General features: G+C 41.6%; 1 protein-coding gene across 8 annotated transcripts; it reads right to left on the minus strand.

Moving 5' to 3' along the window:
* Positions 1 to 709: 709 nt before the first annotated feature.
* Positions 710 to 24,550, minus strand: SLC26A8 (solute carrier family 26 member 8). Of its 8 annotated transcripts, none has more exons than XM_072028525.1 (20): positions 22,227 to 24,550; positions 19,584 to 19,723; positions 19,103 to 19,219; positions 17,960 to 18,135; positions 17,310 to 17,474; positions 16,476 to 16,625; positions 15,262 to 15,344; positions 14,752 to 14,899; positions 13,885 to 13,998; positions 13,045 to 13,122; positions 11,789 to 11,884; positions 10,748 to 10,854; positions 9,460 to 9,529; positions 8,535 to 8,627; positions 8,321 to 8,455; positions 6,661 to 7,020; positions 5,280 to 5,334; positions 4,970 to 5,148; positions 3,549 to 3,645; positions 710 to 907 (listed from the first exon to the last, which is right to left on the minus strand). In XM_072028525.1, exons 1-20 carry the CDS (start codon positions 22,394 to 22,396, stop codon positions 879 to 881), a joined length of 2,562 nt encoding a protein of 853 aa, XP_071884626.1. In that variant the 5' UTR covers positions 22,397 to 24,550; the 3' UTR covers positions 710 to 878. The 8 variants fall into 8 exon arrangements, 7 of the variants coding, with proteins under 7 accessions (XP_071884626.1, XP_071884623.1, XP_071884622.1 ...); XR_011805104.1 differs by having other exon boundaries at positions 886 to 907; positions 3,549 to 3,805; XM_072028522.1 differs by lacking the exon at positions 710 to 907 and having other exon boundaries at positions 2,357 to 3,645; positions 22,227 to 22,481; positions 24,080 to 24,550.
* Positions 24,551 to 24,675: the final 125 nt, after the last annotated feature.

A 24,675-nucleotide genomic window follows, 5' to 3' on the forward strand; every position in this document is an offset into this window, starting at 1 on the left:
CACATTTCCCTTAGAACTTCTAGTTCCGTTCTTTTTTACACCATTTTACTCAAAAAAAAAAACCACGTTTGTAGCTTTGTTACGAGCACTTGCTGCATTCTCTCCGGTTCCAGAAAGGGATTTTGGCCCCGCACAGCCGCCCGGTGCTGCGGGGAAGCCAGCAGAGGGAGCCGCGGCCACCCAGCAGTGCGCGTCCTCGGCCAGATGCCTCGCACGGGGCGTTTTAAAGCATGGCCGAGAGCAGGGCCCTTTGGCATCAGATTATAACTATTTTCCAGGGGAGGTAGGTACACACGTGGGCAATTTGGGGAGGCAGAAAAGGCCTTTTCATAATCTGTAGGTTTTGCTTTATTACCCACTACGAGCTCTGGGAGTTACGGGTGTAGTTCCTCTGACCCCCTGCAAAGAGTTTTAAGTGAGAAACTGCAGCACAAAATATGATACTAACACAACACAGAAGGACAAGCTTACTTCTAATTTTCAGCATTTGCACAACTGGGATTCAGAGCAATGTGAGCTGCAAGACCTCAAGCACGATGCAGTCCCCCCACTGGTATCCTGCAGCAACTCTCAGACAGCCCCTGCCTCAAAGAAGTCCCAACAGAAACAGCACAAAACCTGCAGGGATCTCAGCACTCTGGTACTGCAGAGGGATGCGGTGCCCCATGTTTGTACTAAATGTGCTCTGCAGTTGGCTCTAACGAGGTGTAGCTCCCACCTGCCAGGGCTGCTGTTCTGTTTCATGCTTCCTGGGCCAGATTTCTTCATGTGAGGACATCAAAGACGGCACATGGCCAAATTGGAAGGCAACAAAGCAAAGCAAGGATGTAGATAAGGATCGCAGACCCTCGGACGCTTGCTTCCATCACCACGTGCCATCACAATCTGAGCCTCATGCAGAGGTCTCCTGCAGAAGCAAGGTATTACTGGCAGGGGACTGAGCACCTCCTCTCCTGCTGGGTTTCTTCCCTGACTTTTCTAATCTGGGATAGAAAAACGCAGTCTGGGCTAGCACCCTCAAAGGGTTGCCAGGCCCTAGCCCAAATCCATCCCTCTTTCCCCAGACAGCCTGGCACTAGCAGAATGAATGCCCCCGAACTGTGCCCGTATGTAACCAGTCCATCTGGTCCTTCCTCATAGCTCCCTGTGCAGGGTGACACCCCGCAGCACAATGCCCCGAGAACTGCTGCTGCCACTCTCCCTGCGACTCCTGGGGCTTCTCCACTGCTTTACGTCTTCTGCAGCCATTCATGCAGCAAAGCAGCGTGTTAATAAAATGCCAGCAGGGTTGGCAGGTTGCGTGCACTTTGCACAGCGTGTAATGATAACGTGCGTGGCGATGTTTTGGGATCTGTGTCCTCTAATTCACGGTGCAATGGGGGAGCTGCCTGGGTTGCTGCAGCGTGCCCTGCTAGGAAAACATCGTGGCATCACGCTAGCTGGGAAGAGCATTAAAAAGCTGCTGTCTGCACAAAACAACTGGGGTTGTTGCAACTAGGTCAGGTGAGAACATCAAACTGCCTGCAAGCACACGATTACAGACAGGCCTTTGAACTCTGACTTCTGTGGCTTTTCAGAGGTATAGGTGGAGTCCTCGGCCATAAAGTACGTGCTTTGTCACTTTGCAGCCTGTGTCCAGGGATTTGTGCTTGGCTAAACACAGAAGTCTTCTGTACATGTGCAGGAGCAGAGTTATGGCACCGTGCAGCTATAAGGGAAAAAGATCAGGATTGTCTGGACTTCCTCTCGGCAAGGTATTTGTTTTGCAACACAAATACCCATAATTTGAGAGCTAACATACTGACGTCTGAGTTGTCCCCTGGTGCTCAGCTCTGCAGAGTCATGGGGGTAGGAAGGAAAGATTCCAAGCTCTGCTATGCAAGCCAAAGAAAAAAAATCAAGTCTTAAGTTTGTAGTGCAGACTTTGCATGGTGCCAACAGCTAGGAATGCCACTTCATCTTAAATCAAGGCTGCCACAGGAGAGCCAAGAGAATCTGGAAGTGAGGGCTATGCTTTTCATGGGGTTTGTGTTACTCTGTTTTGAACAGAGCTGAGAGGAGCTTGGCGTGAAGCCACTGTCCAAAACAATGTAGGGAAGCATATGTGGTTTGAGAATTACTCAATACCATTTCAGCTTTCAGTTTTTCCTGTCTTTTAGTCCAAAAGGTATGAGGGTTCCAGCACTCAGTTTCCTTCCCAGTAAGCAACTCAGCACAGTAATGTTCACTAAAATCCTTCGCCATTGCACTTCACACATGCAGAGCTGCGGCTTCCCTTGAGAAACCCCTTGGAAGAGTATGAAGTTAAATGAAAAAAAAAAAAAAAAGGAAAAAAGAGAAGAAGAACTCACTGCAGTACATTACAGGTAGTTTAATATTAACATTCCTATTAGCCATTGTATCATTGCTAAAATTTAGCAGCCAGGAGCAGAATTCAGAGGAACCACCGTGCTATTACTCTACATCAAGAAACCAGGCAATGCCCAGCAGCGAAAGTTAGAGCTGTTCACATGTTTTGGAATTCAGCCCAGAGCATAAACCTGTATATAAAGGACCCATCATTTACACCCAAACTTTGCACTGAAATGGGGCTGAATAGGATATAGACACAGTGCTGGCCACTCATCTACAATTAATTTCACTAAATAATTTCATTAATTCAATTAACTAATTTGGCTCTTTGCAGTGGGCAGTCTGTGCCATGAAATGATCCTCCAGATGAGGGTATGGCAAAAGCTTGTGGCATGTATTGCTGCTGTAGGTAAATGTTTCTGCTTTCAGTGTAATCCTAGGTCATTCCTCTGTACTGATAATACTGTGTTAAACTCTACGGCTGATGTACAGAAAATAGAAGTAAGCTGATTTTGTTTTCCCCAAGTGTTAACTGGTTATAATTTTCCTGGCTCTTCAGAACAAAATGAAAACATTTCTCCATTCTTCGCTATTTCAGCAAGAGAATGCAAAGAACATGAAAAAATAAATTACTGTTTACTGGGATTTAGTTCAGGTAGCTAGACAGATGGAGGGAAAATTACTCAAAGGACTGGCATCATGTTATGTTAGTGCAGACAATATCAACCTCAGCAATTTGTCTAACAGTAATGACAAAATGCTTTTCTTTGAAGCTTCACATCACTCGACACACTTCTGAAGATAATAAAACTGTCTGCACATAATCTGCCAAGATATGGCAGATGAGTTTTACTTACTAGCAACCAATAAATATATAAAAAGTACTAAGTTGGGGCGTTTAAACTAATTTCTAAAGAATTTCAGGAAAGAAGTGTATATCATTTGCTAGAATTCACTACAAAACTAGGAATTATCTTGTACATTGAAATTTCTCTGCTGTTGCTATTGCTTAATATTATATCTATTTGAAAATGCCTGAAAGCAATAATATAAATGCTGCTTTTTGTTTAGAACAACAGAAGTACTGTAGGCATTAGTCAGGCTGTCTATTTTAAGAACTCTGGAACAGAAAAGAAAAGAAAAAAAAATAACATCAAATGCTGATAAGAACCACCAGAACTGTTGCTTGACAGTACCTTTCTCCCTTCTTTTGACATCCCAGTTCCCCAACACTTGTAATTCAGGGATTGCTGGTCTACTTCCACCTCTTCTCCCAGCCTGGGTCCTCGAAATCTGCTTGAAAGGATGAAGAATCAAACCGCCGGAGAGGGCTTGGCCCTGCTTCGTTCTTGGCTGAGCATCAGATATCTGGTGGCACTTCACACAGAAATCTGGTGTCAGAACTCCTTGTAGAGGAAAACTCTCTGGTCTTCTCCAAGAGCGACTCTGTTTTCTGAAATGTACACAAACATAGCTCTAGGCCAAGGGTGGCCAGTCAGTTGAGCCAGTCAAGTGCTGTTCCCATGCCAAGGCACTAGCATGTGAGCAGCAAGAGGGCCACGCTGGCGTGGGAGCACAGGGCAGCTCAAAACCCCAGCTGCTGAAGGAATGAGCCAGCAGGGCTGCCAAGCTGTCAGCTCTAAGCTGCTGTGGGTCCCTTCTGCACATCTGGCCCAGCCTCGTCTCACAGTGGACTTTTGGGGAACCATTGTCACCTCCTGCATGGAAGCTGCTCCCAACCTTTTCCCCAAGTCCCCTAAACAGTGGTGAATGTGTACTGACACCTTCATTCTATGGGAGAGAGTCATGAAGTTCAATACCTTTGTGCTAGACAGTGTAATGCCAATGTAAGAGTGTTAAAGAAGTTGTTCCGTGGGCAGCAGAACACAAGAAACCCATTTTCTTATGGATTTGGCTAGTTTTTTTTTCTTTCATTCCCCCCTCCTTCAGCTATAGGACCCCAGCCTGGCGGTATGCACAGCACAGTTAGCCAAGGCTGGGTTCGTTTTCCGAGGTGGGGCAATTACTGGAATCTTCTGCTCAGAAGAAGGGCCCTTCCTGGAACTTGCAACTGTCTACCCTATTTGAACTTGGCTGACACAGCCTATGAGCTTAAAAACTATTGCACAGGACTGGCAGAAAGATCACGTGCACAAGTTTCATTTCTTTGGAAAATCAAGCCAGTGCTGTCCTTCACTTCTCCCAACAGCCCCAAGGGAGCTGGTGCAGTAACCTCTGGAAATAAAAAGCTTGGAGCTTTTGCTCTGCCCTGGCAGGGTCCTTGCTCTGTGGGAGAAATGGAAACTGTCTAAAATGCCACAAAGTCATTCCCCGCTGCAAAACTGGCCTGATTCCTTTCCAGTCTGCACACAAAGTTGTCTTTCCCCAGGCTGGAACACAGGACTCAGAGAAACAAATTGGATTATTGGTGGTTTGTTGGTGGTTTTTGTTTTTTGTTTTTGTTTTTTGGTCTCTGTCCATTGCAAACCACAAAATAACTGAAAAATTCAAAAGAGCATCTGCTGTGCCCTACTTCCTCAGCAACATCACAAGCCTTTTAAGTTACTGACAGAGTAATTAACAACACAAAGACTTAAATGTTGGCAAAATATCCTACCTTCTGGTGTTTAGCTTGTAGTTTATCGGCAACCTCTTTCGAGCTAAGTTGTAGCCCATCTGGCTTTTGATGCTTCTCCACAGCAGCCAGCACGGCATCATGAAGAGTTAGAAAGAATATTCGTTTGGTGACACTTCCGACAAAGAAATCATTCTTCTCAAGCACTGCAATCACAGAGGCTATAAAAATGGGGGGGGGGAGAAATAAACAGCAGCAGAAGTCACAACAAGCAGTATAACTAAAACATTTAGCTGAAATTTAAAATATCCCTCATGATCAGTTAATATCCATAAACAAATACTGTACTCACGGTGACAGCCAGCTATGAAGACTGTAATGCCAGTGTCGCAAAACATGTGGATGATCTGTGGAAAGAATCCCATACCAGCATTAGAGTAATCTTGCTTTATGTAAGTGCACCAGAAGGTAAAACGTAAATGAGGAAAGAACTCCTTTGCAATGGTTTGTCTCTGAAGAAAGTCCTTCTTACAGCATCTCAAATCCCAATTCTTAGCTCAGCACTAAACAGCCAGGGTGTTCAAGATCTAAATGAGTGTTGACTCCAAAACCAGGGCAGGTTGCTGACCCTCCTACAGTGCACTATGCAGCACACAGTGTTATTTCTTCACTTAAACAAAAATGTCTTACAGGAACAGGCTAGCTCGAAACATTTCTACATACACAGACTCCATGCCCACATGTAAGCAATGAGAATAGGAACCTGAGTTTTCAAGCATGACCTGTAATTCTGTTAGTCTCAATTTTTACGTCCAGCATTTTTAGATGTATTAACTTAAAAGAACCAGATTTTAGAGGGGATTGTTTCTCACCATCTTCTCTATTCCTGGCCCTTTGTAATTAAAAGGCCTAAAAAAAAGAGTTACTTTGAAGGGGAAAAAAAAAAAAGCCATAAACCTCAATATTTCAGAGAATCACAAGAGAATCACAGGATTTCACAGTATGAGGCTGGAAGGAATCTGGAGAGACCTTATCTCCCTCCCCAAAGGGGATGTCATTTAATAGGTGGCAAATAAATCTTTATGGATCTTAGGGAGATCAGCTCAATGCACAATTATTCCCATAGGTGTTAGGAACAAATTAAACAGAACTCTTTGAAGTTGAGCTATAGACTTTGAGGGAGCTGAGTAAGAATCCATCTGGAACTGTCTTTCTGAGCAGCACAGCTACAATAAAATTATTTTTGCTAAATATATCTCTCCATTGGCTAGGGTCCCCACTTGAAGACTAAAATGTTCAATTCTTACTTCAAAGAAAAGGCTAATTAGGCATTCAGCAATCAAATCACTCCAAGAAAAGATAGCTGATAGTTTTACATACTTCTAAAGAAGAGATATTTTTTTTTCTAAGTTGGAAGAAAAAAATTTACAGCCAAAATGGAAAAAGCAAATTAGAGATTTTTATAAGTATGTTTTTGGTTTACATTATTTTAGAACTAATGACCATGGATGGCAGGTTTTAACAAGCATCAACAATGGGACTTGTGCTTTTAAAAAAGTGGCTTTATGGGAAGTTACTATTTTCTGAAAATAAATAGATGAATTTTGCACCCTGAATGGTCAACCAGAAGATACATAGATTGTTATGTAGCAGGGCACTTGAGGCTAACCAAAATGTATGATATCGGGTAAAATTTAGGTTTCACATTTTCATGCTAGATTTAGGTTGCTTACCTCTTTCAGTAAGTCTGAGCCTTGCAAATCCACATATTGCACCATGCTGAAGTCTAAAATAATGGTGTGAACTGGACACGACAAATCCGCTGACTCTTCCTCCTGACCTAACTGTACTGAGGAATTATCTATTGCAGAGCCTGCCAAAGGGCTAGCTCCTTTCCCTTCATCCTCCTTCTTTTCAGTCTTATCTCCTGTGTTAGTGCCCAGGGACGGAAGCTGTGCATCAGCCGTTCCCACCAGGAGCGTTTTCGATTTGTGTCTGTCTCCATTCTTGGACCAGCGTACCAAATTCACTGAAGATGACGAGGAAGCTCTGCCTGTGTGACTTCGCTTCACCAGTCTCGCTGTATATGGTATCTAGGATGGAAAGTGGAGAATACATCAGTGGTTGAAAGAACTAGGCCCAGGGGGGTGGAATTTTTTTTTATATTTTTTTTTTTTTCTGCAAATAAACACTGTAAATCACATGGTAGTTCTTCTCTCATGGTAAAAAGCACATCTGAAGTAACACTAAATATATCGCAAAGCCACAAGTGTATGCAAAGTAGCAGGTGACTTAAGCAAACCTCAGATGTGGTTAGAAGAGTGCCTTCAGCCACCAAGTAGCACTAGTGTACCTCACTCTTCCACATCTTGAAATGGCCTGAGATACTGCGATCTGACTTATTATTTCTACTTTCCATAAAAGAAAAAAAAGCAGAAAAAAAATTAAAAAACACTTTCTGTGGCTTCATACAACATCTCTTCCCACTCTAAGAAGACATTTTATTTTCCTTCCTCATATTTTTACAATGCATTGCCTTCCTAGGCAACAGTAAGCTGACCCTTACTGGCTGAGTTCTGCAGACCTCTTGTGCATCTCCCTTCTTGTATGCCTGCTGGTCCCTAGGTGGACCAATGTAAAATTTTTTTCTTAATAGTTCCAAATGTGTGTGTGTGTTTTTTTTTAATTATTATTTTCATAGCACAAGACAGGAAAATTCACCCTCTGCATTTCAGCACTTTAGAAGATGCTGTTAAATTATCCATTGCTTCCTAAGCACCTCGGTGCCACATATGTTTTCCACACTGCTATCTTTCAACCCATTTCTCATACTTAAAAATTACATGTAACTGTTTGGAAAATATCGTCTTTTGCCTGAAGTTTCTTTCATAAACTAAGGCTTGGAAAATTCAGATAAAGAGGGATATGAGTGACTCTCCAGAAGACACACAGCAGCCAATTACAGGAAAGATATGAGATAATTGTCTGATCAGGATAATCACAGCTGCCTTTGTGGCATTTTGTCCTCGTTCTTGGCAATATTGGCAGTGGTACACATTCCACTTTCACTCATTCCTTTGGGGAAAAAAAAATGCTTACTGAAGCACCTTACAAAATTAATTCTCTTGGCTGAGGAGAAGAGAGGATGTGCTGAATTTTTCAACTGCTAGTTAATTCACCCAGTAAGCTGAGCTTCTATTGCTCTATCATGAAGTATGTATGAAGAAATACAATGGTAATGTTTGCTTATTTTCAAACAGCAAATATATATATATGCTTTATATAAACTTTTACATCCTCCTAAATTCTGGCAAGCTAAGAACATTGTCCTCAGTAACTGAAAAGAAGACACCTCGAACAGACAGATTAGATAAATGTACTTTTAAAGCTGACCCTAGGTGGTGGTAGAGGTTGATCACAGACCCAAGAGCATTCAAAATCTTTGTTTTCCAGCGAACTTTCTGACCAAGAATCTGAAATTAAATCCCTCATTTCACTTTGATCTAGAGGCACTGCTTTCATGTCCATCTGAAAGAGAAAAATAGTCTTATTACAGAGATAATAGATCTTAGAAACTTCCACTAACTGAAAAAAAAATTGGATTTACCTCGCGTAACAAGTAATTTTTGAAGTTATTCATATTTGCAAAAGAAATGGAAGAACAGCACTGGAAGATTTTGACACCTTCAATCTCCATAGCCTTTAAGACAAAAGTTGGATCTGTGAGAGTTGTACTTAGCAGGAGCCGTTTTTCCCCTCCTGACTCTGCAATAGACTGCAAAGTGCTATCCTAAGGACACAGTTTCTGGTAATGTTAACTACACCTCCCACAGGTAGTGGCACTGGCAACATGGACCTAATCATCAAAAACAAACCCGTTCCTCTTGTTGTTAAAAAAACGTACCTCCAGCAGCTCTATCACTGATGACAGTTGGCTGGTACAATATAAAACCAGCAAATTATTTTTAATATTGCTCACTGCAGAAAACACACACTATGTACTTGTCTTACTAACCTTGATTTTCTATTATTTGATCTTTGCAAATCCATCGGCATAACATTGTGCATGTACCCAGGTGGCAATGCTCTCTACTGCTGTATTGCCCAACTCTGTAGGGTGCAAGTCTTAGCAATAGTGTGTTAAAAAAGCCTGTGCCCTAGCTGTTATCCCATCACCACAAGGATCGGTGAGTCAGTCTAGCACATGCACAGCTGTTATTGTGAAAACAAACATAGCGTGGACAAAACCAGACTGAGAAAAGCAGGTCAGCATAAAATACCAAACAGCTCCGGAAATGACCGCAGTGTGGCTTCCACCACGGGGACAACACAGATTGACACAGGGAGCTTCACGGGGCGCAAGCAGGCTGAGCTAGGTACCTGAGTCACTTCGCTCTCCTGATATTTAAGCATTCTTTAGTTTCAAAGTTTGGAATCAAATGAACTGAGTCTGAATGGCCACCCCCAGGCAGTTAAGGGAAAAAGATGCATTGCAGAGAGAAATGGAACATTTGTTTTTTGTTTCCTCTTACAGCTCCGTAGACGGATAAACTTCTATAAATATTCGTGTTTGGAATCTGTCCCAGCTCCACCATCTTCATTCTGAAACAAGATGTTTATTAGGTTTTCACATACAGCAGAGAAAAACTGCATGTTCCTAAAAGCTTGATCTCCATTTCTCTCCTCTTCACTGGATATACCAACCCTAACTTTAGAGGGTGCAAATACAGCAAATTATTCACTCCCAAATAGCATTTGCTGAATAGGGGAGCAGCACACGAGCACACCCTTAAGGTATGCTGGTGCCTTCAAGAATGTATTATGTCCCATTTCTAGGTCTGGAACAATCGGATTATTGTTATTACACCAGGGAAGTGTGTTTGCTCTCCATCTTCCCACAGCCTTCCTCAAAGATACAGCTACACGTACAGCTGGAAGCAGTTGCAAGCTGTGCTTAGGGCTGGCTACACATGGGCTAGGTTGGTCCAGAGGCCATGCAGCAGCTTTAGTGCAGCATCTTGCCTCTAAGGAGAATACCTTGGGTTGGGAATTGTGCTTTGCTCATGGTGCTGCATGGTTTTGGGGTGAGTTTGAGTTCTGGTCAGTTCTGTCTTCCTGCTCTCCAGTGACCAGCCAGCCAGCCACTTGTTAATTCCACCCATAACTCTGAGCAGAGGAATACTGGGAGTTTCAGACAACAAATTCTTCCTGAAAGTATTCTTTCAGAGCCACTCTGGATTGGTTTGATACTTGCAGGAACTGAGGCATTTCCTAGCTTTTTGCATGTTATTCTAGAGGCTTCAGCCTACTCAGACAAGTACTTCCCTATCATGGTAAATATCGTGAGTTGTGGCTCGGATTTATAAATGATTTTCCTGGCTGGAATAGCAGCTAACACACTGAGCAATGTGGGCCCAGTGTAATCTCCCTCAGCTATGATAGATTAGGTTTATGGAGAAGATAGAGCAACTTGGTAAATGGCAATGAAGACTAAGGAATACATTTGAAATAAAGACACAACATCTCATTTTATCCTTCTGGAAGCACGTATGCAGATGCATGCATGCAGACCACACCTCCTGGCTGATGCCTACACTACAGGGAGCAGTTTCCAGTTGCATGGCACACCTGCAGAAAGGACCAATCCAGAGCCCGTGGACTTGACAAGATTATTGCTCTGGGATAGTATTAGAGACTCCAGGATGAGCTGACTGAAGTGTTTACAAACATGGAACTACTTTTCCATTGTCACATGCACAGCTATCTCCACAACATCAGCTCTCAGAAAAATTAGCATTTTGCTCTAGGAGTTACAAGTACCTGTGTGACCTAATGCCGATTATGAAGAACGCAAGTGCCAGGGCGATCACTAATCCCACATCAAGACCAAGACGAAGCACTGCAGCAAAAGTTCCAAGCCAAATAACCTTTGAACAAGAGACAGAGTGAACGTTAGCTGTAAAATCATATAAAAATGACCTCCAACTCAGGCCCAGCATTTGAAAATTGAAGGAAAAAAATAATCTTAGCAATACCTCTAGACCACCCCAGTCCTGGATGTCGTCACAAAGATCACAAGAAAAAGGTACAGGACTTCAAAATGCATAACTCAACTACAGTTATGGACAAGATGGACTGCCTGCTTTCCTTTGCCCTGCATTTGGGGATATGCAGTGGCTATACAGATGCCTCCACCACTCCAGTCTACCCTGAAGAACAAGGCAAATATCCAGGTGTGGCTGAAAAAATGGTGCTGAGAACTTCCCTCCTGATAAGCACTTTGTTCTTGAAAATACAAAACTGTATGGAGATCCCCTGATAAAGATTTGGTCTGATGATGCTGAAACCCTCAATCCAGACAGAAAGGACTGATTTCTAGCATGGCAAATAACAGAAACAGGTCTGGTAGAATTTTTTTTGATCCTTTCTATCATCAAGTTCAGTGTTGGCTAAGCCTTCACAATCCTTAGAACCCACAAGCTACAAATCTTATGCACAGCTCAAATCTCCTGATTTTTTTAACAGGGCTTCAATAATTAAGAGGAGTCATATCATCCTGGGGGCCTTTCTCTTAATGAGAAATCCGGAACAAGAGTTAACATATTCCCAACTGACAGCTAGACAATTTCCTTCTCAGGGGATCTGGGAAACAACTACAATGACCAGTTCTCCCTGTATAGAATTGCAAATTGACCTGTAGAGATTTCAGCACAATTCTTTCAGTGGGTATTTCAAAGGATCCCTCTTCTAAGAGAATGGCCACTGCTTTGCCTTGCCATCCCAAAACATGCATTTCTCCTTTTAAGGCACATTGCAATTCTTAGGTGGTTTTGTTTGTTTGTTTGTTTGTTTGCTACTTACTAAATGATACTTATCCTGTCTCCACAGAGTGGGGATGTCCAGAAATTTTTGAAGAAAAGGTAGCATATTAAATACCACAATAGCAGCCAGTACACCCTGTACAAACAAGAATAAAAAAAAATCCATCTGATATTTATTGCATCCGCAACGTGCTAAGGAACAGATATCCAAGACAAACTGCTCAGAATTTAAATCTTATTTCCATAATTTTTACATATCTCCTTTGATCTGCAAAGCAACATGAAAGTAGCATGCAACTTCTTTGACTTCACAATTACTTTTGCCAATATAACTGGACTTCCTCTTGAAATGCTGTATGTAGTTTCCATTACAATATTCTTCAGTGAATCCCTATGCCTCCTACAGCACTAGGATAAATGCCAACACTATCTACAGAATTAAGAGCTGCTGTTTCGAAAAGTGGTTTCAATTAGCATGGGCAGTGCACTGCCAAATTTAGGAAGTTGTTTGACACCATTTATTGAAACAGCCCTTCCTAGAAATGAAAAGGAGATTGAAGGGAAGTAGATGTTTAAATTCTGTTTTGTCAGCTAGTTTTGGGAAGGGGATTAATTCTCCCATCTCACAAAGAGGCCAGGAAAAAAAATCAGGAAGTAATGCTCTATGTCAGTTGTTCTCTAAGACAACTTAAAGGAAAAAAAAAAATAGTCTAGATAAAAATTTTAAGAGAGAAGTAAAAAATTGAGTCCTCTAAACAATCTGCAGCAATAAATGTTTGCAGCAAAAAATGCACAAAAGGTAGTTTGGTAGTGCATATAGTTTTAAAATAAACCTCAGTGACCAAGCTAGAATCAGAGACACTAAACCCAAATTCCCATTTCTGAAGATTTTATTTACCTCTTTACACTAAAGATTTTGAAGCAGAAATTACTTATACAGATGCAAGACAGGAGCTCATTAATGTGTTATACAGTTGTGCAAAAAAGCTTGGAAGATGGGAAACTATAAGTGAAATACATCTAAATCACACACCCTGGCAGTGAAATTTGAATGCTTTTAGCCAAGCAATTTTAGCTTGTTCTGAACAGTCAGAGATGGGAGAGAGATGCATTGTTTATTATCCAGTGTTTCAGCCTGCTGAAATTTAGGAGAGTTTAAAGTCATTGTTTTGGTTTGGTCTGCCCATGAAAACAATTAACTCTAGAGAATGATATAACCCCGACTGTCTAGGAAATCTTCATATTATGCTTAGAAAGTAAGTATGTTGCTACCATAACTATTTCACGTTCACTTACATTAGGAATCATCTGGAAAAAGTATCCTAGTTTCAGTGCAATCACCAGCATTATAGTTGCTCCAATCATTGCTGCTAACTGAACAGAAATACTTTATTAGAGATGCCTTCCAGAAACATTTCCATACTTGTCCCCTCTACACAAGTAGGTATGCTCCATGTAACAGCACCCACTAGGAAAAATAACCAGGGGACAATTAACAAAGTCCACAGGTGTGCTGTAATGGATTATACAAATTGCAGAATACTCAAGTTTTCAGTAGATATAAATTTGGCCTAAACGGACTATTCTTATGCACAAGAATGCAGGATTTTGATTTGATAACTTCATCTGAGAAATAAGATACTTCTCATGCAAGTCAGGCTTAGGAACAAGCTTTTTATTAAACAAAATTACTTCTGTGATGCAGTGAGTCATGTACAAATATTCAATTAAGAGGTATGATAAAAATATTATTATAAATTATAATTATATTTTAAGCCCTCCTTAAAAATATTAACATCACAAAGTACTCGAAAGTTAGGAAGAAGTGGCAGAATTAAGGGTGCCTAAACAATTTTCCATTTGTCTTTTTGGACATATTAACTAAAATACAATTTCAAACTGTATGAAGACATCTTATTCTCCCTACAGAATTCTGGCTTCCTTCAGTAGACATCACATGCTGTAAATACCACATAATTACAGTACACAACATACACAGAGAGGGCATGTGAATTCATGTTGCAAGGGGAATATAACTTTACATCTCACCAATTGTCTGGGCGAAATGTCAGTCTACAATCAATATACAGTGATTTTAGATGAGTGTAGAAGCTTTACAAATCCAGCCCAGCTCACCTGTGTTCTTCCACCTGTCTTCTCTTGAATGACAGTTCCAGAAATAGCACAGCTGATAGCAAAGCTTTTGAAAAATGAGCTGCAAATATTGCATAGCCCCACGACTATTAGTTCCTGTAAAACAGAAATATAAGGAAGCAGAGAAAACCCCAAAATGAATGACTTACCTAAATAGAAGTGGCTTAACAAGAAGTATATTTCCTTCTGCTCACACTAGCTGGTTGCTCAGCCCAGAAAACCTTCTGGAAAACAAGGTCTCCCATGATGAAATGAGTTCTCTTAAAAGGTACAAAGTTTTCATAGCAGAGGATCTCATGGACCCAAGACTCTAGTTGTTATTTATAAAGAAATCCACTTAGAACCCCACAGTTTCCAGGCTAACGCATGGCAAATTTCAGTACATCTGAACAAAATCTCTCGGACTCTCAGAGCAAAAGACTCTTGGAACAATCACTCTCGGCAGAGGACCCATACATTAGGACAGTAGCCACCTACAGAGAGCCATAGCAGCTCTGGCCATTTCCAATTTCAGTTAATCACGTTGTGTGCTTTTATAAATCTCATGGATTCACAACAGCAATGGTCCTCCGGGTTCAGTAGCAGCAGTGTGTGTCTGCTGGCAGGCAGGTCATCCAAACCACTGAGGTTATGCCAAAGCCTCTTGCTAAAAGATGGCCAATAATGTGGATTTCATATATGTGCAGCAGCCACCCCTCTATAGGGAAGGGCAATGAGTTGCTACAAAACCATCAGGTGGCATATTCACTCCATCCTTGCATTTCTACCACTGTCAGGTAACTAGTGGCTTTACTAGCCTGAATTCAGCTTGCTCCTTAGCCTAGGAAGTATGTGCAGCTTTGTCCTCACCTGACTGCTGGAAATACTGTAGTTGTGAAGCGAAGCATACCTCTCTCCAATAAAGACAAGAAGGAAGCAGCTTACAATAGCAAGGGAGAAAGCAGGCATTATGATCTTGCTCAGGTTTGGTAAATCTGGCATTGTAGGAGGCAGAAGCCTACAGGATCAGAGAACAGGTAAGTTTAAACCTGGTCTGGGCTCTATGCACAAGCCATATGCAGGACCAACACCAGAGGCATCATCTAGCACCTTACAGGAGATGCTCTGAACATGTAAGACTCTTTGCTTCCACCTCACAAAAAATACAAATTTATTCTTTTGTGTCTAACAAAACCTGAATAAAGACTGTAGTTTGAATTCTGCATATGTTCTGAGATGATGATGCAATTAAATCTCTTGGAGAATTATTCCTAAAACTGTCCTGCCCAGTAATAATCAGCCTGTCAGATTTCAAGAACAGACTGAAACATCCTTTCGTATCTCAAAAGTATAACCCCATGAACAGGACAGATAACTAACCTCTGAGGAATCTTACTGACCACAGCACTACTAGATTCAGCGTAAACATGAATGCGATTGGAAATAATGGTGCCTGTGATGATCTGGCGAAAAAAAAAAAAAAAAAAAAAAAACAAGAAATAGTATCAGGGATTATACAGCATTTGCTTCTGGTGCTGTACACCATAGATCTAAAGACAGTTAATCTTGAGGAGTGTTTAAAGGACTTAAGCACAGATTTTTTCAGTGTGTAAACATAACAGCATCCTGAAGTAATGTTAATGTATTTTTTTATAATAAAGTGTGTTATATTAATACTTCCTACCCATGTGCTAATGCCTACAGTGTAGTAATGTCTGACATATCCCACATAAAACACGGACTTTTTTTCTTAGTCCAAATCATTCTTTTACTCCTATTAACCTTTCTGAACATTCAGAAATACTTTTTTTTTTTTTTTTTTTCTGATAAAGAACTTGCTGTCTGTAATGTTATGCTCTGCCACAGGTGGTGTCCCACAGGCCCCTGTTGGGCAAGTGGCAAATGACTTCAACTCCAGTGTCAGCAAGGTGGGACTCTTGGTAGCTGCTTTTTCTATGGAATAAGCTATCTCTTAGATTTCTAGATTATCCATAAAAGTCAGAATTTTCATTTAAATAGAAAGCTTGGATTAAAAAAAGCTCATCTTTTTTCCAGGAAAGAGAAAAGTGGAGAAAACAGCAGCAACAAATATTGCAGAATTTACAGCAAGAACTGCTTTTGAATGTCACAAAGTTGAATATCCCTTTCCAACAATTCCAGACCAAAAAAGAAGCATAGTTAGATCAAGACTCTGAAGCTTCGAGTTCATGGTTCTAGTCTCTAATAAAGATAAGAATTAACATTCAGAGTCCTGAACTGGGATTCCATGGTGGTTTCATCCTATACACTGCTTTTTATTCATGTAGCAATTCACTGTGACTTGTTCTCATGGCCTTTTGTGAGCAGGGATTATTTTCACAGTAGCTTATTTTCACAGGAAATAAATAAAAAGTAAGTAAAATAAAAAGTAAATAAAGTAAATAAAGCTTATTTTCACAGTAGCAGGGAAGAACGAAGAAGTTCATTGCTGAAATCCACCCCACAAATCAATGACAAAGGCTGTTTGTGGTAGTCAGCCCCACAACACCATCTCAGACAGGTCATTCCTGAACTGTTCATTCAGTTATCACGATGGCATTATGGAGAACACTTACCAAGAGAAGTTCCATAGGAAATGCTATTGGATTACGTTTATAAGTTATGCTGATGTATTTACTGATCCATAGCACGGGCAAGCTAAGTGAAAACAGCAATGTGCTGGTGGCATTAGCCTTTGGGAGAGCCCGGAAGTAATGAAATATATCCTGAAAAGGAATCATCATACAGAGGATCAGAGGCAGACACTCCAACTATTTTTATATTCTAGAAGATTGACACACATTGCCTGGACAACTGAACCCATCCTTTTGGCTATGAAACTTATCTCCAGTGAGAGGAGAGAGATGCTAAGAGCAAAATATTATTTAAAATGAACTATTGGTATCCGCAGAGAAAAAGCTGCCACAAGTAACTCAGATCTAGTTTGATCCTTCCTCTCTCTTCTACACCACCTTTCTCTGACATTAGTAAAATAAATTAGGAAGACTTAGCATTAACTTGTCTTTGAGTCTGCTGCTTTTTTGTAAGACATGACAAAGACACCATGTGTCCAAAGGTTGCCCACAATGGTCAACTGAGGGAAAAAAAGTACCTTTTCCTCTATGACATGCTCTGCTATGAATATAGACATGCTAAAAATTATAACGTTACATAAATAATTAAAGATACACACGGATTTTTCATCTTGCATGTCGCACAATAATCTCCATACACTGTTCAAGACAACAGGAAGGAAAGTAAACCACAGCTGAGACTTGCACAGATATCCCTTAGCAACTGACTTATTCTGAAATTGCCTTCCATTTCTGCAACTGTTCTTTTTTTTTCTTTTTTTTTTTTCTTCCCTACAAGAAACATGCATTTCTTTGACTAATAATGAATTCACTTACGCAGAAAATGTCTCGGGGGCCCTTATGGAAGTCAAGCATGACACCAAAGATAAAGATGAACTGGGATACAATGACGTGCAGTGCTGCTGCAGTGAGGTAAGCATCAACGAGAGTCTTTGGCAAATATTTTGTTACAGACCCCAGGCAGAAGCAGCCTAGCAGCAACTGTATGGAACAAACGAGAAGTGAGATGCAATATAATTAGCTATGTCTAACCCGCCCTTCTTGTTTCTGTATTTGAAGAGCATGACTCTTCACTGCCATGCATGATGGATAGTTATTTGAACGTGCTATATTCATTATGCACAATTAAGACACTGCCCAAACAAAACAGGAGTACTTTATATCAAGTGTGGGCAGTTATGTAGGACTACCTAAGGGTCTACATACTGGAGAACTGGTCAACACAAAGGATAATAGCTTACTTCACACATAGATGTATTTATCATCGACACATAAATCTGAACCTATCACATCTTCAGACATCCCGAGAGGAAGAGGCAGACCTTCACGTCCCAGTTTGTACAACTCAAATGTGCTGAGCTTAGTATTTGTGGTAAGAACATGCAAGCAGTTCCACTTCTCACATTTGTACAGAGAACACACATAAGGATACATCGTTAAGGATATAAAATAGATTCATCTTCTACCTGAATGATGCCAGTCAAAAACGTTACTGATGCAGTAAGTGTCAAGGCCTCCATTTGATCTTCCGTAAGTGTAGGGTCTGAGAAATTGTCCACTGAACCATTAAAGGACAGAGTTTGGTTGAAATTAAAAGACTTCAGAATGTTTTTCACCACCAGATTTAGGATGCTGAATGAGCCTGGGACCAACAGAACACAGAGAAGAAAATGGAACTGCATGAGATGTTGCAACAAGGATTCATCTTAAAAGCACACAGACATCTCTTCACCCCCCCATCAGTCTGTACAGTGTGAGACTGTCTATTTTCACTCATACATGTAATCTTATTCATATATATTTTAATGTTTCTGAATAAGTACCTAAAGTTTCCAAAGTCCCATCCAAAAATTTCAGACTCCTACAATTTTACAAACAGCCTTTGTTTGATCAGATGCACAACAAAAAGATTTGAATGTAGAGCACAAAAATGGATGCATTGCAATGAACTGCCATGAAATCACAGAATTACAGAATGGTTTGGGTTGGAAGGGACTTTAAAGATCATCTCATTCCAACCCCCTGCCACTGGCAGGGACACTTCCAAGTCCAAAAAATACAGTCAGTCTGAGAAAGAACTGCCAAAGAGGCCAGAACTCCATGCGTCTACTTTTTATCATAAACACATCAACAGAATTTTAATAATCTGGTTTCTGAACAAATTAAAAATGTAAAACCATCAACAGCTCGGTCATAGCAAGAATCTACAAGACCCCCGGAGAAGACCAGGAGCTAAATCATGAATCACAGGCACATCCTGAGGGTAAATGGGAAGCTGCTTGTGCTGGCCCTTTACTTGATGTAGGAGACGCCTCCATTGACATTCCAGCTGTCTCCTTTGCTGTGATGTCTGTGACACAGGAGCTGTGTCCTCAGGGGGACAGGGCGCCTCACGGCTGCGACTGGACTGACTTCCTGAAATTCTCACCACAGATCAGCTGCAGAGGGGTGGAACAATGAATTGAGAATCTCTGGCTCTGGATTCTCACCTAAATAACATCTGCATTTTAGATGAAATAGATTAAGACATCCTGGTGGCTTTTTGAAGCAGTATTGAACACAATCTCTACGTCCTGTAGAAACATTTTGCAGTACAAAATAAACCTCACCTACTGAGATGTGATGCGAGGTCCCAAATATAACATATAGCATTGAGCAGCAGAACGTGGAAAGGAAGCAATTGAACATTGGCAGAGGTAACCTGGTCAGCCAAATTCCCAACAGCCCTAGAAAGCAAAAATGTAAGTATCTAACAGACCTGATTTTGCAAGGTGGATTTTAAAAACTGTGTTATGTTGTTTGCAATACAGGAAAATGCTGTTATTAGTCTATATTTTGATTTAGTTTGAGGAAGACTTTATGAAAAGAGGCAGTGTCCTTTCCTTGAAATTACACTGTGTAATAGATTATAGAACATACACCTGCTTGCAAATGTGCAAACAAGTAGGCTAATTATTTAGGGAACTTGTAAATTAAAGTTCCCACATAATCCGATGACATCTGGAAGAACAGAATTGACGTACAGGCGGTAGATTATGAAAAGGCTGACGTAGGAAAGGAAGCAGAAGTGTTTTTTTTCTCTCTGCCTACCTTGAGGAATCTGAAAAATCCCAATATTTAGGCCTGCATGCAGGTCCCTCAAGATCCATTCTCTGAACTGATACGAAAAAAGCCAATTCAGGACAGGGAACATCTTGCGAATTAACTTTCTGAACCTTTCCTTGGAGAATCTGAAAAGAAAATCAAATAAGCTGAGCGATATGCAATGCCTTTTACAACCTCCACGCTCTGCAGCCTTTTTGCATGACCTCACACTGTGCAGGCACAGAAGCCACGCTGCTACCGTCAGCTCTCCGCAGGCACCCTACGCTGCGAACCCACACCAGCATTAGCCTTCCCCAGATCCAGCTGGCGCATAGCGTGAGTCCCACATAGGCACCCCTGTGCCTTTGCATTCCATTCGGATGAATCGCAAATAGTCCGTGTGCCATTCGTATGACACCCTGCCAGCGCCACAGCACCGAACGCATCAATTACTTGACCTCATTAACACCGCGGAAAAATAGGAGGTGGTAATTTGATCGCTCCTATTCTGATCAAAAAAAAAAACAAACAAACCCACAAACATACAAATGCTGCATCTGGAGGGAAAAAAAAAAAAAAGAAAAGCCTATCCCACATCCAAAAAAAAAAAAAAACAGTAACAAGTTTCCTGTATTACATTACTTAGCACGGGGATACAAGCAGGACTTGACCTGGATGACTTATTTTGCCTACACAACTTTGAATCAAAATTTCCAGTAGGTAAACTCTGACTAACCCCCGAGTCCTGTGCTCCTCCTTCCCCTTTTTAATCCCCTGGCCATATTGGTGATTTTCTACTTACAAACCAAATCTAAGCGATGCACAAGGCTTCTGCAACCTTGAGCAGTGGCTGGGGAGACTGAGCCCCAGAGAATATTACAGAGCTGAGTCCCTTCCCATCGTGTTATTGTCCAAGGTGCCCATATGCTGGGCTGCCCAGTGAATACAAAATAGAGAACAGAGAAAACACAAGAGATAGGGAAGTGGAAAAGAAACAGGGAAAACAGCATGAGGAAGCAAGAAAGACATGATTCTGAAATGAGGAGTTGGGGGAGGGAATAAAGACATTTTCTTATTACGCAGCAAGTGCAGTGATAAAGTTTCCAATAATAACAGCCGTGACTTTAAAGTATAATTCTTCTTTCAACATCTGGGCAAGACTTATTTTATTGCAGCAGGCATTTCTGGGTGGGCAGACTTAACTCTAGATCACGTCATAATTATACACAATTCAAGCCTTTCCAGCAAGTAATTTTGTTTTTCTGACTGCAGATCTTTATCCAATCTCCCTCTTAATTTTTTTATTTTTTTTTAATATATGAAAAGACAGTGCCGGGATGGATGGCTATTGCACAGTCTAAATGATCTCACTATTACAGAAATTAATCAATGGCACTTTTTCAAGGTGAAATGGAAAACTAGAAAGCTCAGAAGTGAGTCAAACTATGGTTCCATTTGCCTTCACTTACCACCAGGAAATTACAAAGGTTTAAGTAAAACAGGATCCACAGTTTTAGGCTGCAGTCGCCCACGTTGCTGAGCTGATGTAAGAGCTGGCTATACAAAAAGAGGGAAGTCTGGCTCCCCTACTCTCCTTTTCCCTGTGTGTCCTGTCCCACCTGGCAGCAGCAAGCTGCTAGATTAGCTCACCACACCTTGTGGAACCTCACCCATAGCTAGACTTGAGTCTCAGGTCCTGTCACGGTCCCAAAATAACAGTCTGAGTTTCAGTACACATTCAGTTTACATGCTGAAACAAAGCTCAGATAAATGATGAATCAGAGATTTTATATTTACTTTCTTATAAGGACTTTGTAGAGTAGACACAGTCATAACCATTGACAGTCCTCTCCATATCCAAAGAGAGATTCAGTCAGAAAACCAAGAGCATTCACGGTCAAACAAAACTAAAAGGGACACTGATGAAAGGGCTTCCTATTTTTGATTTTATTTGCCTTGCTGGAAGAACACCAGGAATTCTCCTAAGTTGCCAACAAAGCCTGCCTTCTAGTGAGCCTACAGGGCTCCTCTGGCAGAAGAAATGCTTCTATCCCTGGTATAATGACCAAAAGAGAATTTTGGCAGATGGGAAAATCAGGCTGTGGAAGCATTAGTGCTGTATAGGCAGTACATTTGCCTCATTCTCCTTGAATAATGTAGGACCATAGCTCCAAAATGATGCAAAAGCAGTTTGGTCAATCTCAGGCATACCATTATGCAACTTTCCATGTCCCCAGCTAAGAAGGAACAGAAAATGGGTCTTGAAATGTAAGAAATAGGAGCAAAGAAATTGCACAAATCAGAAAAAAAAAATAAAAAAAAAAATTGAAAGCTTGTGTCTGACAGGTGGACTGAGGGGACTACAACTATCAACAGTTTCCCTTTACAATGCATATATCCTTCACGTTATCGTAGTCCCGAAGTGAACAAACACTTCTGCAGATTGCAAATCAGCAGCTTTGGTAGTGGGGTGCTAAGCTGTTTGCGTGCTTTGGGTACGAGTTCTGTAACTGGGTGATCTGCTTCAGTTATCAATCAGTTTGGTATTTTAATCAGAAGCTGTGGGAAAGTCAGCACCTCTTTTACATTTGGGATTGAAGAGTCTCCTCCATTTCTTTACCCCTGTCCATTTCATGGCATAGAGCTCACCTGCAATGTAGCCGTCTGTTCTGTTGAGGGGTTTGTGGTTCTCCATGCAAGCTGGAAGGCAGGTTTCTTTCCAAGAATGCTTCAAACTGCTTCTCTGTCTTAATTTTTTTGGGGGCCCTGTAAACTGCTGATTGCCTGCAAGTGCGGACAGTGTCATTGTCTAACTCCATGTTGTTTTTTTCTGATCACAATGAAAAACCGAGGAACAGCAAATACTGGAGACGACAATGAAAGCTCTCGTTCTTTGCAGTGAGACTGGAATAAAGAAACAAGGTGATTGACTGAAATATCTATTAAAACCAAAACCAACAAAAAGCATAATATGTCGTCAATCCACCCCAACATAATTCCCATGAAGATAACAGCAGGGATAAGCAAGGCTCTGGAGGCTGACACCCATGACAGACACGCTGCTTTTAATATCAAGCAAATCAATTCCCAGTTGTAGGAACACCAGGGCCTTCTGGAATTTGCCATATTCCTGCTCTGTAGGGAGGACCAGCCTGGATCCCCTCCATTATGTGATCCCAAAAGCAGGCCCGTGTTAAGGGAACTGAATGCAATCTCTCTCCATAAACCTACCACAGCTAAGGAAACCATCTAAATTTTCCTTTTTTTTCCATGCTGGAGGAAAAAGGCTTAGTTTGAATCGTACAGAGAGCTGCTAAATCTGAGGGCACACAAATGCCGCAACTTGCTGTGTAAAATGGGTATCTGATACCCTTCAGGTTTTTAAATGCCCAAAACATCTGACTCACGTTCCTGAGCTTTTTAATATCTGGAAGGAGATCTGAATTCAATCACTATAACTCAGAGTAGGCAAGATGTGAGTTCCCAAAGCGCATACTGAGTAAGCAAAGGTCCAGTGCAAGAGCAGAGCTAAGATACTCTAAAGTTCTCATACTGACAGCTGAGGCAGAATAAAAATTCAAATCCAGAGCTACCAAGTGAAAGTACAGAGCCTACATACGAGAAAGGTGGTGGCAAGCAGGAACGTATTTTGTGGCTATGGGCAGAAGAAAGAAGGAAAAGAGGATGCACTGAGCGAGCAGTAAGTCTTGTCAGAATGCAGACTCACTTTAAAGTACCCAAACATAAAAAAAAAATAATAAAAAAATATCATTGGGATTTAAGCTTTCGCCTCATATTTCATTTCCTGAACTGCCAGGATCAGTTTGTACAGGTTTAGTACTTTGCATCATTGAGATATGTGACTTCTGATACAGCTCCAGGCACCCTGACACAGTATTTACTGTCTTGTAAGACATATCCACCAACACGTCCGCACACCCATCATCCTAAACCACAGAAACAGCTGGCTGTAGGCAAGTCTCAAACCATCTCCAGGGCACAATTTCTTCCTCTTTTTAAAGCGGAGATAAATCAAGATCTTCCACAGATGAGTTTAGATCTTCCAAACCAGTACAAGCTCTCGAAGCCTTAGCTGTTTATGACATCTTTGAGCACCATCACCTTTTCAAGGTCAGGTAACGCAACAAACAAAACTAACAAGAAGCTAGAGATCACAAATTAAAGGTGTTAAACCCCTCAGCATGTTAGGAAGTAGTTACTTTTTAGATGCAAGCAAGGGTAAATGTTAAGTGTAGCTCATTCCTATTATTTAGACCTCTGTGAGGACTCCCAGCAGCAGAGGACAGTGTCCCACTCTGGTGGGCTGTGTGGACAATCCTATTTTTGACACAGAAGCCAGTATTTTAAAAGTGGCCTTCCATATTCCATTCCCAATGTGCCCGTCTTGTCCTGCTAATAAGACTCAAGCCTGCAACTGCGCAGCAAGCGGCCCTAATCCCTAAACCCCACACTATTTATTTGCTGGGACGTCCTGTACTTACTACCTAGCGAAGACACTTTGGGCTCCACTTCAAACCCTGCTTAACCTGCAGCACTCGAGGGTTTCACTTGGTTTAAGTACATACTTGAAGCACATACGTATCTTTGGTACTGCCAGGCCTCTTACAGCGCTGGGAAATAGCGTGTTCTCCAAGCAGACACAGAAAGATAGGGAAATATATGGGGAAATCTGGGTGGATCAGCTTAGCTCTCTTCATCCCTGCTGGCGTGAAGCCCTCCTGAGGGAACAAAGTGTCCTCAGGAAGTTCACCAACGCTAATTAATTAATTAGAACCAACACACACAGCTCCAGAAGCACACGAGGTACACCTCGCAGGCCAACTCAGGCCCGCACAACTGCTGCTTTCACTCATTTTTTTCACACATTTTCCTTTATTTTCCCTCCAAGCGCCCCCTCGGGCTCCGTGACCCCACACAGGCGAGCGCACCACACGAGGCACCGCCTCGCTCCCCCCCCCCCGCCTCGCTCCCCCCCCCCCCGCCTCCGCCATGTCGCGGCGGCTTCCTCCCCTCACAGCCCTTCTGGGGCCGCCGTCGCGACCGGGGCCGCTCTCGCGATAGCTCCGAGTCGGCTCCA

This window comes from Anas platyrhynchos, chromosome 27 (assembly GCF_047663525.1).
Source record: "Anas platyrhynchos isolate ZD024472 breed Pekin duck chromosome 27, IASCAAS_PekinDuck_T2T, whole genome shotgun sequence".
Lineage (NCBI taxonomy): Eukaryota > Metazoa > Chordata > Aves > Anseriformes > Anatidae > Anas > Anas platyrhynchos.